The 13105-nt window shown below is 47.8% G+C and overlaps 4 protein-coding genes across 4 annotated transcripts; all 4 read left to right on the top strand.

The window, feature by feature from the left end:
• Positions 1-1636: 1636 nt before the first annotated feature.
• BT62DRAFT_988008 (uncharacterized protein) lies at positions 1637-6985 on the top strand (the record flags this gene model as incomplete). The annotated part of the gene is made up of 21 exons (XM_043190092.1): positions 1637-1791; positions 1844-2673; positions 2725-2908; positions 2931-3147; positions 3201-3523; positions 3576-3683; positions 3734-3822; positions 3873-4135; positions 4185-4380; positions 4433-4588; positions 4635-4817; positions 4865-4935; positions 4985-5210; positions 5262-5386; positions 5442-5564; positions 5616-5714; positions 5766-5871; positions 5927-6269; positions 6317-6450; positions 6508-6821; positions 6879-6985. The coding sequence occupies exons 2-21, from the start codon at positions 1856-1858 to the stop codon at positions 6983-6985; spliced, it is 4185 nt and encodes a 1394-aa protein (XP_043037690.1). The 5' UTR covers positions 1637-1791; positions 1844-1855.
• A 163-nt stretch (positions 6986-7148) lies between these two features.
• BT62DRAFT_257438 (ferredoxin) lies at positions 7149-8065 on the top strand. Its single transcript, XM_043180263.1, has 4 exons — positions 7149-7374; positions 7426-7468; positions 7522-7859; positions 7912-8065. Exons 1-4 carry the CDS (start codon positions 7248-7250, stop codon positions 7929-7931), a joined length of 528 nt encoding a protein of 175 aa, XP_043037691.1. The 5' UTR covers positions 7149-7247; the 3' UTR covers positions 7932-8065.
• A 1401-nt stretch (positions 8066-9466) lies between these two features.
• On the top strand, positions 9467-10591 carry BT62DRAFT_900937 (V-type ATPase; the record flags this gene model as incomplete). The annotated part of the gene is made up of 7 exons (XM_043183439.1): positions 9467-9511; positions 9566-9597; positions 9752-9857; positions 9947-9986; positions 10037-10191; positions 10244-10283; positions 10332-10591. The coding sequence occupies 7 exons, from the start codon at positions 9467-9469 to the stop codon at positions 10589-10591; spliced, it is 678 nt and encodes a 225-aa protein (XP_043037692.1).
• A 726-nt stretch (positions 10592-11317) lies between these two features.
• BT62DRAFT_900789 (uncharacterized protein) lies at positions 11318-12892 on the top strand (the record flags this gene model as incomplete). Its single annotated transcript, XM_043183431.1, has 3 exons — positions 11318-11694; positions 11749-12760; positions 12815-12892. 3 exons carry the CDS (start codon positions 11318-11320, stop codon positions 12890-12892), a joined length of 1467 nt encoding a protein of 488 aa, XP_043037693.1.
• Between the last annotated feature and the right edge of the window lie 213 nt (positions 12893-13105).

Raw genomic sequence — 13105 nt, forward strand, 5'->3', positions numbered from 1 at the left:
CTCGGGGCCAAGAAACCCTTTCTTAGGATTGCTTTACAGAATAGAAAGAGAAGTGGCATAGGCAAGGATTGCATCTCTATCACTATCCCATCGAAACAATGAACGTTCGAGTTTGGGGTGCGCCACCGCGGCGTCTAACAGGGTTCAGGGTATAAACGTGGAGTGACAAAGGAAAGATGCACCCACCGGCATGGAGGACCCTCACACAGAGGGGATGTAACGCCGTGATTGGGTAGGACTTCGACAAAAATCAGATTGTGAAACTCTGAAAACCGTCTCTTACCGCTGTCGGTAACCACGACGATGTACCGTTAATAGGATACGATGAGATGGTGTTTTGTGGGATTCCACAAGGCCTTCGGGAATGATGGAATTAGCCAATGATTTGAAGATGTGACAGATATCAATGTAAATATATTCAGGGTGTCGGCGCGTCAACGTCAATGAATTGGATCTTCTGTGACCGCAGATCGTCACAGGTTCGGTGAGCGGAGAGTGGACCTTCGGGCGGAAAGCATGAGGAGAGGCGTATTGTATCTGGGTCAGGGAAGAACACTAATTGAATTCAGAACGCGCCAGGCAGGAGAGAGAATATGCTAAGTAAGGTATAGTGGGCCACGGATGTTACAAGAGAAATATCTGCCGAAAAAAAATTGCGACAAGTGGAGAAAGGCTACCGAACGGCCAAAACGGATAGGTGTCGAGGATGGTCATGATGACAAGGAGCGACCCCCAGATCCTCGCAAAAATAAGTACACGGAATGAGGAGCTATGTCTAGAGTTTCCTCAGATTGACCTTCCGAACATAAAGAACAGATGGGACATACGCCTAGCAAAAAATTGGTTCGCCGTCTCCAGCCAACCACGGAAACGAGGGCAAAAAAAGAAAAGTAGAACGGTCGTTAGAAAGGCCAAGAGAACTGAAACCAATGGTGAGATGATACAGTCCAAGGCACAAATTGGCAAGTTAACTGACAACACGCGACTGCCACAAGGATAGATACGTTGAGTGATGGATGATTACCTCTCGGGGGAATGGGAGATAGAGAAGTGTTGGACATGATAGGTGCTCCCATGGCAGGAATTCGTGCTTTGCCTAGTGGAGGAAATCTTTCTGCAGCCAGTAGTATTTATCCTCACCAGTATGAGCGACCCTGGCTTAGTTGGGGATGGTCGTATTCGAAACAAGATCGACAGCAATAGATCCAAAGGGAAATATCAAGGAGAATACGCCCTCCGTCCCAAAATAAATCTCTTAGGAACCGTGTGCAATCACGGCATCGAATGTTGGGGTACCCTTCACCGAGTAATTTAGCTGGTTGATGCCATGGAAAAGATTTCTAAAGCTAAGAACCCCGAAGATAAGAAGGGAACGTTGTTACCTCGTCAACGCCTGTCCTGGGTCGAGGTAATAAAAAGATAATTAAATCTTATAAGCGTAGGGAAGGTTACCCACGCGTAGACAGAGGAAATAGAATATGAAGACCACATACTGTTGCTCAACTTGAGAACTTGTCAACGTCGATTTGATCCGGGAAATTTTTGATGCTCAAGATGATAAGGGTGAACCTGCAAAAAAAGAGAGCAGTACTTTGATAGTACTCACCGCAGACTTTTACGAATCTCTGATATTGTACTAATGAGTGTCGACTCGACCGAGGCAGCCGCGGGCGGATAGGTTCAGTGTCGCAAATTCCATTTTTGCTCGTCGTGTCAGTGTCACATGGCGCGTCCAACCCTGACCTGATCCATATGCAATATTGAACATAGCAGACCGAAACAGACCTGTAGGTGTGGTATAGCAGCATTTTCCTGTATCAATGTAGCTAACCGTAATTTCAAGGCTGAGTACAGCATGATTGCTCCCAACAATTCATCAAGCAGATTGGCGGTGCCATTGACCTTTTTCAATGGGAATGATGCTGAGAACTTTCAAAGCGTCGCGTCACTTAGTGAGGGGAGCTCCAAGGCAACAGCGATAACGTCCTGGGGTCTTTCGGACTCGTGCTTCGGCAGCGAACGATATGCTGTCGTTGGATGTCAAGACGGAACTTCGTTTGTCTTTCGCCCTTCGCTGATACCTTCCACTCCTGTGGTATCCAAGCCACATGATTCTTCCTTATCTTCCAGGCCATCGAGCCCTCTGCGCGTCTCCCCCGATTCTCGAGCTACTTCCCGTTCGACGTCGCCCACAAGCAATACTTCGACATTTCCGCCTTTTACTGTCGCTCCACGATCTCGAATTGTGTCTGGAATCACCACGGAGCAGGTCGAAGCGCCAAAGAACTATGTCGATTTTGAAGATGAGCCCGACAAACTCAAAGACATGCTGAAGGGCCGTAGATCGAAGGATAGACGAAATTCGTCGGAACTTCGAGACACCACGTCTAATCAGCGGCATGCTCCTCCTACGCTGTCTCCAGAAGTAGTCTTTTCTCCTGCTAAACAAAGGAAAGAAAGGCCACGTTCACTACTTTCTGCCACCACTTCCCCACCATTCACTCCCAAATCTATTTCGACACCTGCCTCACCGAGAAGGCAGCCTTTGATCGAACATGGTTCAAGGCTTGACTTCTCGCATTGTATTATACCTCCGCACTTCGGACAAAGTCACGCTGTAGCCTCAATTCGCCCTCTAAATGACGCTCGTTATGTCGTTTTGCGAGAGAATGGGTAAGACACGATGACAACTGTACAACGGTGGTCCTAACCTCTCCTTTCTAGTGGTGTGTCTGTGATGTCATGTAGGGATGGGAAATGTCTAGCGACTGTCCATGTCGGCGACGTATTACTTGAACCGCCTGAGGGCGTGAAAGACAGATCTGCTGTCAATGAGGTTTGGAGATGGAGAGAACTTGAGATAATCAGCATCAGAGAGGCATGCCTACACTTTGCTTCTTCATGGAAAGTATATTTACACATAACATCAGTCCGTGCTGATACTGGCATCTGCATTTCTTGACGCCAACTCGTCATCTCTGTCAGCGGATATAGATGGTGACAGCCTCTCTCCAGAATCCTGTATAATGGTATTACAATACCATCCTGGTGACGCCATTGGTGCCATTGAGGCCTCTCTAGAGAAAGTGGGCGAATGGCATATCGATGGTTCTCACACTACTGTTGGGATCCATGCTGATTCAGACAGTAAGTGGTGACAAGCAATGGAAGATCAGATCTCATCAGGAAATAAACGACAGATTCTACAATTATTCATTATCTTTCACGGGAAAAGCATCTGTTACTCTGTACCCTACATTTGACGGCGCACCCTTTGGTCCAACCCTTCGAATTGCCAGCACAAGAAGCAACCTCGTTATCGAATCCATTCAAAGCTATGACAACACGATCTGCAGAATCGCATTCCGTGCAGCCTGTACACAAGCGGAATTTTGGCAGAATCTCGTTAGGTCAGACAATTGATGCTGGCCCGTTAGAGATTCCTGATTCATTATCTGGCATGCGCACACGATCATGCGATGGTGCTTTGCGTGGACTCTGTTGGTCTGAAACACATATTACAGTTTGTATCGCCGTACATCTGATGAACTCGTCATATTCTAACACAGAGATAGGCTTTTGATTATTGTGGTTCCACGCTGCAGAATTTGTTCGTGCAGCCAGTGGATAATGTGAACGATATTCAATGGATTGACGATTCAACATATGCTATCATTACCGAGGTATGTATTTACTCGCTCTGCTATTGGCACGAAACTAATGTCGAGTCAAGGGGGGCGTTGAATTTCACATTTTTAGGTTCGTCGATGCGAATAACGATGATGTTGGGAAGACAAACCATGGAAGCACGGTCTATATTCAGTTAGTTTTTTTCTCTCCCGCTACCCCCGATTTTCTGATGGTTCCTTCAGACCAGGATTTTTATACGCCATGGATACTGCACCACATGATACGCTTCACGTTATTTCCTCGCGAGAACTTCTCGTATTGACTATTGCGCGAAACGATGGGATACGCCAGCTCCGTTATGTCACATATGATGATGCATCTTCTCCAAAGCAGCGTTCACGAACTCTTTGGAGACCTCCGAAGATCTCGTCTGACTCCACTGCAGCACATACCGCTATAACGTCCATCTTACCACTAGAGTTGGATGCAGCGATTACAGGCCATAGTAAGATCAACTTCTTTGATTATATGCAGCCAATGTCACTCTTATCTAGGTGACGGACACTTGCGGCAAACTTCCTTTTCTCAGCTGTGTCAATCAGCACCTACATTCTCCGTCAAGCAAAAAGAATCTGACATGCCCCTCAGCGGATATATCATGGCTTTGCATGTGGTTCGAAATGGTAGGACTAAGGAGCGTTACGTTGTCGGCGGAGCGGATGATGGATCGATCGCATTCTGGACTTATGAGTATGTTAGTCATTTTTTTCTTGGGTGTATCTGATCATGCTTCTATCACTAGCACTCTCAAACTCTGTGCCCGCTGGATCGTTTTCGCCGAGCCTCTGGCACAAGTCCATCAATTTCATAAGATGACAACTGGACCTCTTCGCGGGTGCGTCCTATGTGTATCTCAAGACGGAACAATAGCCGTTGTTGTGGTAGACGGCTTCCAATTGTAAGCTATACTCCGTTTCGGAAGTCGCGTCCTAATGTTATGTTAGCTTGTACCTAATTCCTGGATCCGTCTTTCCTCTGGTCAGAATATGCTTGGGGAATGACGAGCTTCTGCTTATCTATGCAGACCGACGTGCTCGTATGTGGGACGCCAAGACGAGAGAGTTCAGGAGATCCTTGAGCTTGGATAAGGCTGAGGAGCTCATCGGGAAAGAACGATGGCTCGAACTGTAAGAACAAGTCTTTTTATGTTGCATTCTCACCTAATCTCCCACAGAACTGCTGATAGCCATGATTGTATTCCGGATACTGTTCTGAAGAGGCTACCTGGACAGGCGCTACCTGCAGGTATGCTACCGGCTCTTCCGGTTATGTTTCGTTTTGCTGATTTCAATAGTAAAAACACTTTTTTTGGATCTTGGACGATTCATAACCTATTCAACGACGGTTATAAAGACTATCAGTACGAATCTTTCTCAAACGCAAGCGATTTTCTCAACTCGCAACCGGCTTCTCTCTCTCCTTTCGGTCCTCTTGACTCCGGGATTAAATAAGGACACTGACGAAATATGCCGAGATCATCTGGGTATTGGAACATCATTGGCACGCCCCGGATCCTCGAGGTCAGTGCTGATTTAAGTTTGGTCAACCAATTGTATTTTGATCCACTGTAGTCACGGCTTTACATGTATCTATCGATCCAATCACCCGAGCGACCCATGGTGTATATCGAGCGAGGTTTCCGCTGCACGTGCACTATCCATAACTGTCACTCTTCGTGCTCTAGGACTTTTCGAAGGTATTGTTCTCGTGTAATCTACGAGGAGTTTATGTAACATCATACTTCTTCACAGAGTTAACAGATTTCGCGAACACTGTTATCGCATTTTATGCTACATCCTTACCTTTCATAATTGGTCCCAATTACAAGCCCCACAGCCTTTCATATCTCGCGAGGCAGTGGTTCAACACATCTCGTAGGTGACATCGCATGCCTTGACCCTGCGGCTAATGAGATAATTCGGCAGATGAAGTGCGGCAAAGCTCGCGGTTGCTATTCGACGCGGCTGTCGTGCGCTTATCCGATGAAGAGGCTAATGCTGTTGCAGAGCAATGGCAGCATCATCGTACGTTTTTACAATGTTTTGTCAATTACGATCTTCTAACGTTGAGAAAAGTTCCGTGCCTACAACCGACTGCTGATAGGGAATCCATTCAGGCGGCTCTTTCACTTTTCATTTGCGGGTATCTTGCTGCAGAAAAATATAGTTTGTTCGCATCAAGGTGTGGAGCTGCTGCTACATAGTACCTGAATCATTTAATTCACCCGTGTTTCTAGTGTTTTGACGGACATATCGAAGTCAATAGCCTTATACCTCCAAGATGGGCGGTCTATCTTCAGAGTGCTTGCTATCGACCTGTGCTCCCGTGGTTTCCATGTCTGGCAACATTATATCGATGCAATGGAAATTCTCAGGTTGCTGTTCATACTGGCCACCACTTCACGGAAGGAAGCCATTTCGACTCAAAATATAGGTGCTCAGGCAAGGTTAGCCGTACTGCATATTGCCGCCTCCAACACGCCTTTGTTTATGACAACGCTGGGGCTTGACATTCTCAGTCCGGCCGGTGTCGAATACCGAAAATCGATCTTGCAAATCGTCGCTTTTCTGATACGAAAGGTTCGCGGGATTACATGACTGTCTGACTCACTCTGACATGCAAGCAGCGACCCATGGTACTCTACCCAAATCTGCCAAAACTGATGGAAGCCGTTGTGAAGTCGTTGGACCCTAATTCAACTTCTCATAGAGATGCCATTCTGGATACCGCGACTGAAATTATCGGCCACGTTGTGAAGACGTAGGCAACATGTCAAGTTTCATGTGAGAATGTGAGTCGGACTCACTTACTTTCTAGGTATCCTTGCATCGATTTCCACATGTCGACTCAGCGCTTAGCCGTCGGCACAAGTGAGGGTGCGATTGTCATGTACGATCTGAAGACGGCTATTCGGTTGTATGTGCTTGAGGGGCATAAGAAGGGTATCACGGCATGTAGCTTCTCGCCGGATGGGCGGCGGCTGGTTACACTATCTCTCGAGGAAAGCGTTGTGTTGGTATGGAAAGTCGGTTCCAGTTTTTCGAGTTTTTTTAATCCTGGTGCACCGCCGCGCCAGGGACATGCCGGTTCTGAGCCGTTCAAGACTCTTTCGTTCAATGTGGGCGAGGAAGGTATGTCAAGCGATGTTGCGGCTTAGCGTTTGGTGCTTATCGTTTCTGTTTCCGTAGCAAACATGACACTCTCTGAGAGCCTTACCCTAGTCCGCTTTGAGTGGAGTGCGGAAAGAAGCACAAAGCTAAAAATTCGTGACAGCGTACTTACTTTCAGTACTTGATGGTTCGGCAACGGGCCCAGTTGTACAATTTATTTTATGGAACAATACCTAAGTTAATAGGCGGAGCCACAGATTATTTCCAAGGACTGTATACGATGCTTGGGCATGAGAATGTGAACAAGTCAGAATCCGGCTGTGTGATGCGTCATACAAGCCGATCGGAATTTTTAGCTAACTTCTTCTTCCACCAACCCCCATTCGCGTCGTTCATCGACATCTGAGAGCAGCCTTGGCTAGCTCGTTCGAACATTTCTGAACCATAATGCTTCGCGGATTGGCTTTGGACTTGCTCAGCGTTTCTTCGCGGAGGCCATCCTACCTCAAGGCCTGTCCAAAGCGAGACACTTTTGCCGCAACCTGGAGTACCCGTGGGTTTCACCGGTCGATACGTTGGTTCTTTTTGCATATTGAATGTTTATCTTACTAACTGGTAAAGAAAGCGACCAGACACGGAGGGATTGATAGACCAAAACCCGGAACGGGGTGCGTCCGGGTCACTTTTTGTTTCGACTTTCAGACGCGCTCATAGTTAGCAGTATCGTTATTGACTTCAAAGATTCCAAAGGAACGTTAATAAAAACCGTCGAAGCTAATGAAGGGGACGACATTCTCTCTATCGCGCATGAGTACGACATTGACTTGGAAGGCGCGTGTGAGGGCTCAATAGCGTGCTCAACGTGTCATGTCATATTAGAGCAGGAGGTATTCGACCAGCTGGAGGAGCCGGGGGATGACGAAAATGATATGCTGGATATGGCGTTTGGCTTGACGGAGACGAGCCGGCTGGGGTGCCAGGTGAAGGTGACCAAGGACATACACGATGGAAGATGGGAGGTTAGGCTTCCGGCTGCCACGAGAAATATGTTCGTTGATGGTGTGTTTTTGTTCTCTTTGTTGCTTGGTTTTGCAGCTGATGGATGGGATAGGGAAAAGGGCATCACATTGATAGCATTGTTACTCTACGAGTCTGATGTACCAGTAATTGATGATAGGGCTATTATACGAAGCTCTCAGACGCCATCACCTCATATTGCTAGCGTCACATCCCTTTCTTCTGGAGCAGAGGTTTACCAGGATCACAGCGTCCTCAGTGAACCTTGTGACAAAAGGTAAAGCGCTTAGTCTACGAGAATTGATAAAGCATCCAGGCAGTGAAGGCATTTATTGCATTGACAAGTCGCAGATATTGATATACATAGTTGCGACCCCCGCTTGCGGCCGTCTCTATTACGTCGTCTTCCAAAAATGACTTGGCTTCGACGCATTCTATCAGCAAACAAACATTCCCGGTTCTGGATCACGAACTGGGAGTTTAGCGAGAAGGGAAGGCCAGCTTCTAGTTGCGTCAGACTGAGATCTTTTATAAGAGCATGTTATTCATGTCCTGACCTGAGGTTTGAGATCCGTGATAACAAGAATTAGAGTTCTTGGTCCCAAGGAGGCCGGAAGTACGTTACCCACACACGTTTCTCGGTCTCTGCGAGTTCGTCTTGGGAAACAGCTTTGAAGATGATCATCCGGCCATGGTGTTGCGCACTCGCAGAAAGATATACAACTTCCCATAGCCTGGTTCAAAGGAGCTTATGGATAACAATTTGTCCGTCCTGTTAGAGAGGGAGCTAGCGCATGGAATATGCATGGCTCGTGCAGACCGTTGGTCGGGGAGAGCGGAACAGCATGTCGATGATTATGAGGGTAGTGACTGTATTCTTCTTCTGGTTTAGCAGGATCTTCTTCAGGGGCCCAGCTGTGGCCCAGGCGGAAACTGGAAATTGGGGGTGTAATGGGTACGTCAGGGTGTCACCCAAGAACCTTTGTAGCATCCAGAGAATAGACGAGAAAGCCGAAATCCAGCTTCTACCCTGTACGGATAAGTTCAACAGGATTGAAAAGTTAACAATGAAATGCTACCTTGTTCAGCGAGTTTTCAATGCCAGTCTTATGAGGGTCATCCAAATGGACGGGATCCAGTTACGCGATTGACCTAACAAGAGGGGTTTTGTGTTGATTTACCAGCCTAACATAGTCTCCTTTGTTACCTGACATCAGCAACGACTTCGAGAAAAGGCATCCCATGAAAATTTTCTTTCAAGTTCTGTTCTGGCGAGTCCCGAAGGAGCGGAGCGTTCTCTTTGGTGCAATATCGCGCGCGCGCGTGATGAGCAAATTCCGAGAGAAAGCTACCAAGAGGAAGGATGGTTACAGCCTCTTGTCGGCGTCAGAGAATTGTCAAATGTCAGGTATCGTTTGTAGGAGTGTCATGCAACGAAAAAGGCTGATACTTGCCTTGAATAAATTAGTATTGAGCCGGCGCGGATTGGCGCCACATTGCTTATACTCCGATGAACTCCGCCCGGCCCCTGCCGATGGCCAAACAACCGCAGACGTATGCGCTCGTCCCATCACCGCCTCTTTCAATCACCCTTGGAGTTCTCTATTCCTTCTCCTTTTTAATCAATAAACCGTTCGTTGTATTCCAGAATGTCCGACCTCTGCCCGGTGTACGCTCCCTTTTTCAGTGCAATGGTGAGGCGCTTCGCTTTGTCTTTGGTTCGGAAGGCTGACGTGACTGACCTTCAGGGATGCACCAGCGCTATCGTGTTTACTTGTGCGTAGGCGTTTCTCGGAGCTCGCTTTGGTTGTCCTGCACAGTAATGTTGATGGATAACGTCTTTCTGGGTGTTAACCAGGTATAGGAGCAAGGTTTGTCGAATTTTGATAGCCAGCAAGACAATGTGAATGCTCACATTCGTTGCTCTCGCACAGTTATGGTACAGCAAAATCTGGTGTCGGCATTTCTGCAATGTCAGTGCTACGCCCTGATTTGATGATGAAGTGTGTCGTTCCCGTTATTATGGCTGGTATCATTGCTGTAAGTCTCTTGACACTCTTAAGCCTTGCTGGAAGAAGGACTGCTATTATGTATCACTTTTCAGCATGCTGACGACCTTTGTTACGTAGATCTATGGCTTGGTTGTTTCCGTCCTTATTGCCGGTGACTGTACGTGTACTTGTCTGCAGATTGAGTGTAATGCTTAGGTGCATTTATAGTGAGCGTCACCATGTCTCTCGCACAAGGTTTCGTCCAGTTGGGTGCTGGTCTTTCCGTAGGTCTTGCCGGTTTGGCCGCTGGTTTCGCTATCGGTATTGTTGGAGACGCTGGAGTACGGGGAACTGCTCAGCAACCTAGATTGTTCGTCGGCATGGTATGCAAAAAAAAAAATTGTTTAGAGAAATCTGCCTTTAAAACTCTCATAGATTTTGATCCTCATTTTCGCTGAAGTGCTGGGTCTCTACGGTACGCTTCAATCTACCAAAGTTTGTGCTTTCTCCTAAAATGCTACAGGTCTCATTGTCGCACTTATCATGAACACCAGCGGTTCGGATATGAAAGGCGTGGTACGTAAATCCTTCCTGCTTGTTACTGTTGCTCAATCATTGCTGTCAGTGTGCATAAATTGCTATTGGGACAAGGTGGCGACAGGGTTTTCGTTTTTGCGCACTGGACACCAAGTCACCCTACTTAGGCCATGCTGGTTTTCATATAATGATTCATATTCTCTTCGCCGCTCTGATATGTCTGCAAATACCCAAAATACTTATTGATGCATTCACGGATCCGCGGTACTGCGAGACAGCGCCCTGCTGCGCTTGCCTGAGGGCGAGACCGAGTTGACGTTGTAGGGTAACTCCTTTGACCTTGGCGCCTAGATAGCGGTCAAACCCCGCAGTTTGGGGCCCTACAGCCTCTCTTTGTATTGTGATGAATGCTGTCCGAGCGTAGCAGCAGGGTACCAGCATGAACGCCTAGTCGTTTTGTTCCGCGCAGAAGCTCTCAGAGTTGTCTCGCATCCGAAAGATATTTAACAGACGCTCCGCCTCGGTGGTGACTCGGAGGTGCCCAGGTAGCTCGACAGTGGGATCTACAGACATATAAGGTATCAGGAAGCTTCTGAGCCTTGAGGATGCTGATGGCTACCAACCCTTTTCACAGCGTCTATCCAGCCGTCCTAACGACATTTGTTGAGTCCTCGGACGATTCTATGTCCCTTTTATGCAGCGGGAACCTTATTCAGAGGGAATGAATATATCAAACAACTTGCTCTCGATTGGGTATTGATCGGACGACAGATCACGGGTGATGTTTCAGGCAAGTTAAAATCGCTGTGCTTCACCTCATCCGCAGCGATGGTAACCCGACGATGGGACCTTATAAGATGACTGCGAGTGAGTTTATCAACCTCTTCCTCCCTCACTATCCCCGACTGTGTTATGGCGACTCTGTAATCACGATAAAAGTTCTTTCTAACTTTTCCAGTGCCCCGACATTCAATGGTTGTTGATAAATGGTTTTACCCCGGTGTCGCTACCGCCAATGCGTCTTATCGCTTTCTAGCGAGTGGGCGGCGCGCAGTGACGCTGGTCATAACCTTGATTCTGGTAGGAGCCGTGTTGTTGACACGCACCCAGACCGTAGTTTCGGGAAAGCGCTACTATGACCTTGTGGTGAACGGTGTTCTTGCTTCTCCACCCGCGGTGCCAGTTATCAACACCGACTATCCTCCAAACTATGATTGGCTCAGACAGTGGGAGCACGATCTTCCCCAACACAACTTCAGCCTACCAGCACCCGAAGGCAAGACGGGTCGTTACGTGAAATTCTCGAGCCAGACACAGATGCTTGGATGGAACAATGTACTTGGCGTGGTGTGCGTTTTTTACTACTCATTATTTCTTTTACCGATAGTCATCCTTTTTTTCAGGCTCATGGATGCTCATCTTGCGCACGAGTCCGGTCGGGCTTACGTTTTCCAAGATTACATATGGGAGCCAGCGCATTATCCGTGGACGAAGAAGGATGAATACGACTGGCCCCCGAAAACGCCCCTGAGCGCCCTTCTTGCTGGGCCCGCAGCAGGTGGTCTTTGGGAACCAGACGACGATACACCACGATCTATCTCCTCTGAGTGGTTTGATGTCGTCTGCCCTCGGTCAGAACGTCGTTTCATCCCCACCTCAGAAGTCAAGCAACATGTAGGATGGTCGGAGGGGGATGTCATGTTCGACACATGGGTCAGCGTCCTCCGCGAAGCTCCGGAGTCATGTATCGAGGTCACCACATCCCCTGAAGATTCCTTCCCTCAGGTATTCGACCTGTGGTTATGGGGAAATACCCGGCTGCTCTCCATGTGGGAGCGCTTTTCGAGTTCGCCCACTTCTCGACTTCTTGCGACCTCGCCTATCGTCAAATCTGGTGTCGATAAGAATGAGTACCTCTTCCTACCAAAGGGTCCTCGTCCTCCCCATCCAGCCAGTCATAATCCATACGAGCGTATGCTTGCCATGCACCTGCGTCGTGGAGATTATGAGGGTGCTTGCAAGCATTTCTCCTTGTATAGCTCTACATTCTATGGATGGAACCAGCTCGAATTTCTGCCTGATCGGTTCGCTGTACCCCCAGGTGAATACGGTCCAGAAAGAGATGCTGTTTATATGGGCCGATGTTTGCCTACCTTCGAGGACGTTATCAAGAAAGTGCGGCTGGCGCGGACGGAGTATCTGCAGGGAACAGGTAAAACGTTGGACGTGATGTATTTATTGACTAACGAGAAGGGAACGTGGTTGGATCAATTGAGGGAGGCGTTGCGAGTCGAGGGATGGAGCACGATACGGACGAGTAGAGATCTCACTTGGGATTCTGCGGAGCAGAAGGAGCTGAGTATGGCGGTTGATATGGATATCGCTCGGCAAGCAGCTGTTTTTGTCGGGAACGGGGTACGTTGATCGTTCATGTCTTTCCTCTTGAAGTGAAGTGACCGGTATTTGCAGTGGTCCTCTTTCAGTAGCAATATTGTGCATCGAAGGCTCGTTGATGGGAAGAAACCGATGAGTACTCGATTCTTCTGATAGCCCTTGGTCTGAGGCACTTTTCGACCTCATAAGCATTCTTGTACTTAGTACTTAGCAGCTGTTATCTTAGGTCCCGATTGAAAAGATTCAATGTATACTAGAGTAGTTCATATTTATTTTGACGAGTACAACCGAATGTTCAGTGAATGGCCGAGCGTCGATGAACAACGAACTCAGAAACTATGCGTCATAATGTTTGGTAGTGAGTGA

The sequence above is a fragment of the Guyanagaster necrorhizus genome (assembly GCF_019112545.1).
Source record: "Guyanagaster necrorhizus MCA 3950 unplaced genomic scaffold BT62scaffold_19, whole genome shotgun sequence".
Taxonomy (NCBI): domain Eukaryota; kingdom Fungi; phylum Basidiomycota; class Agaricomycetes; order Agaricales; family Physalacriaceae; genus Guyanagaster; species Guyanagaster necrorhizus.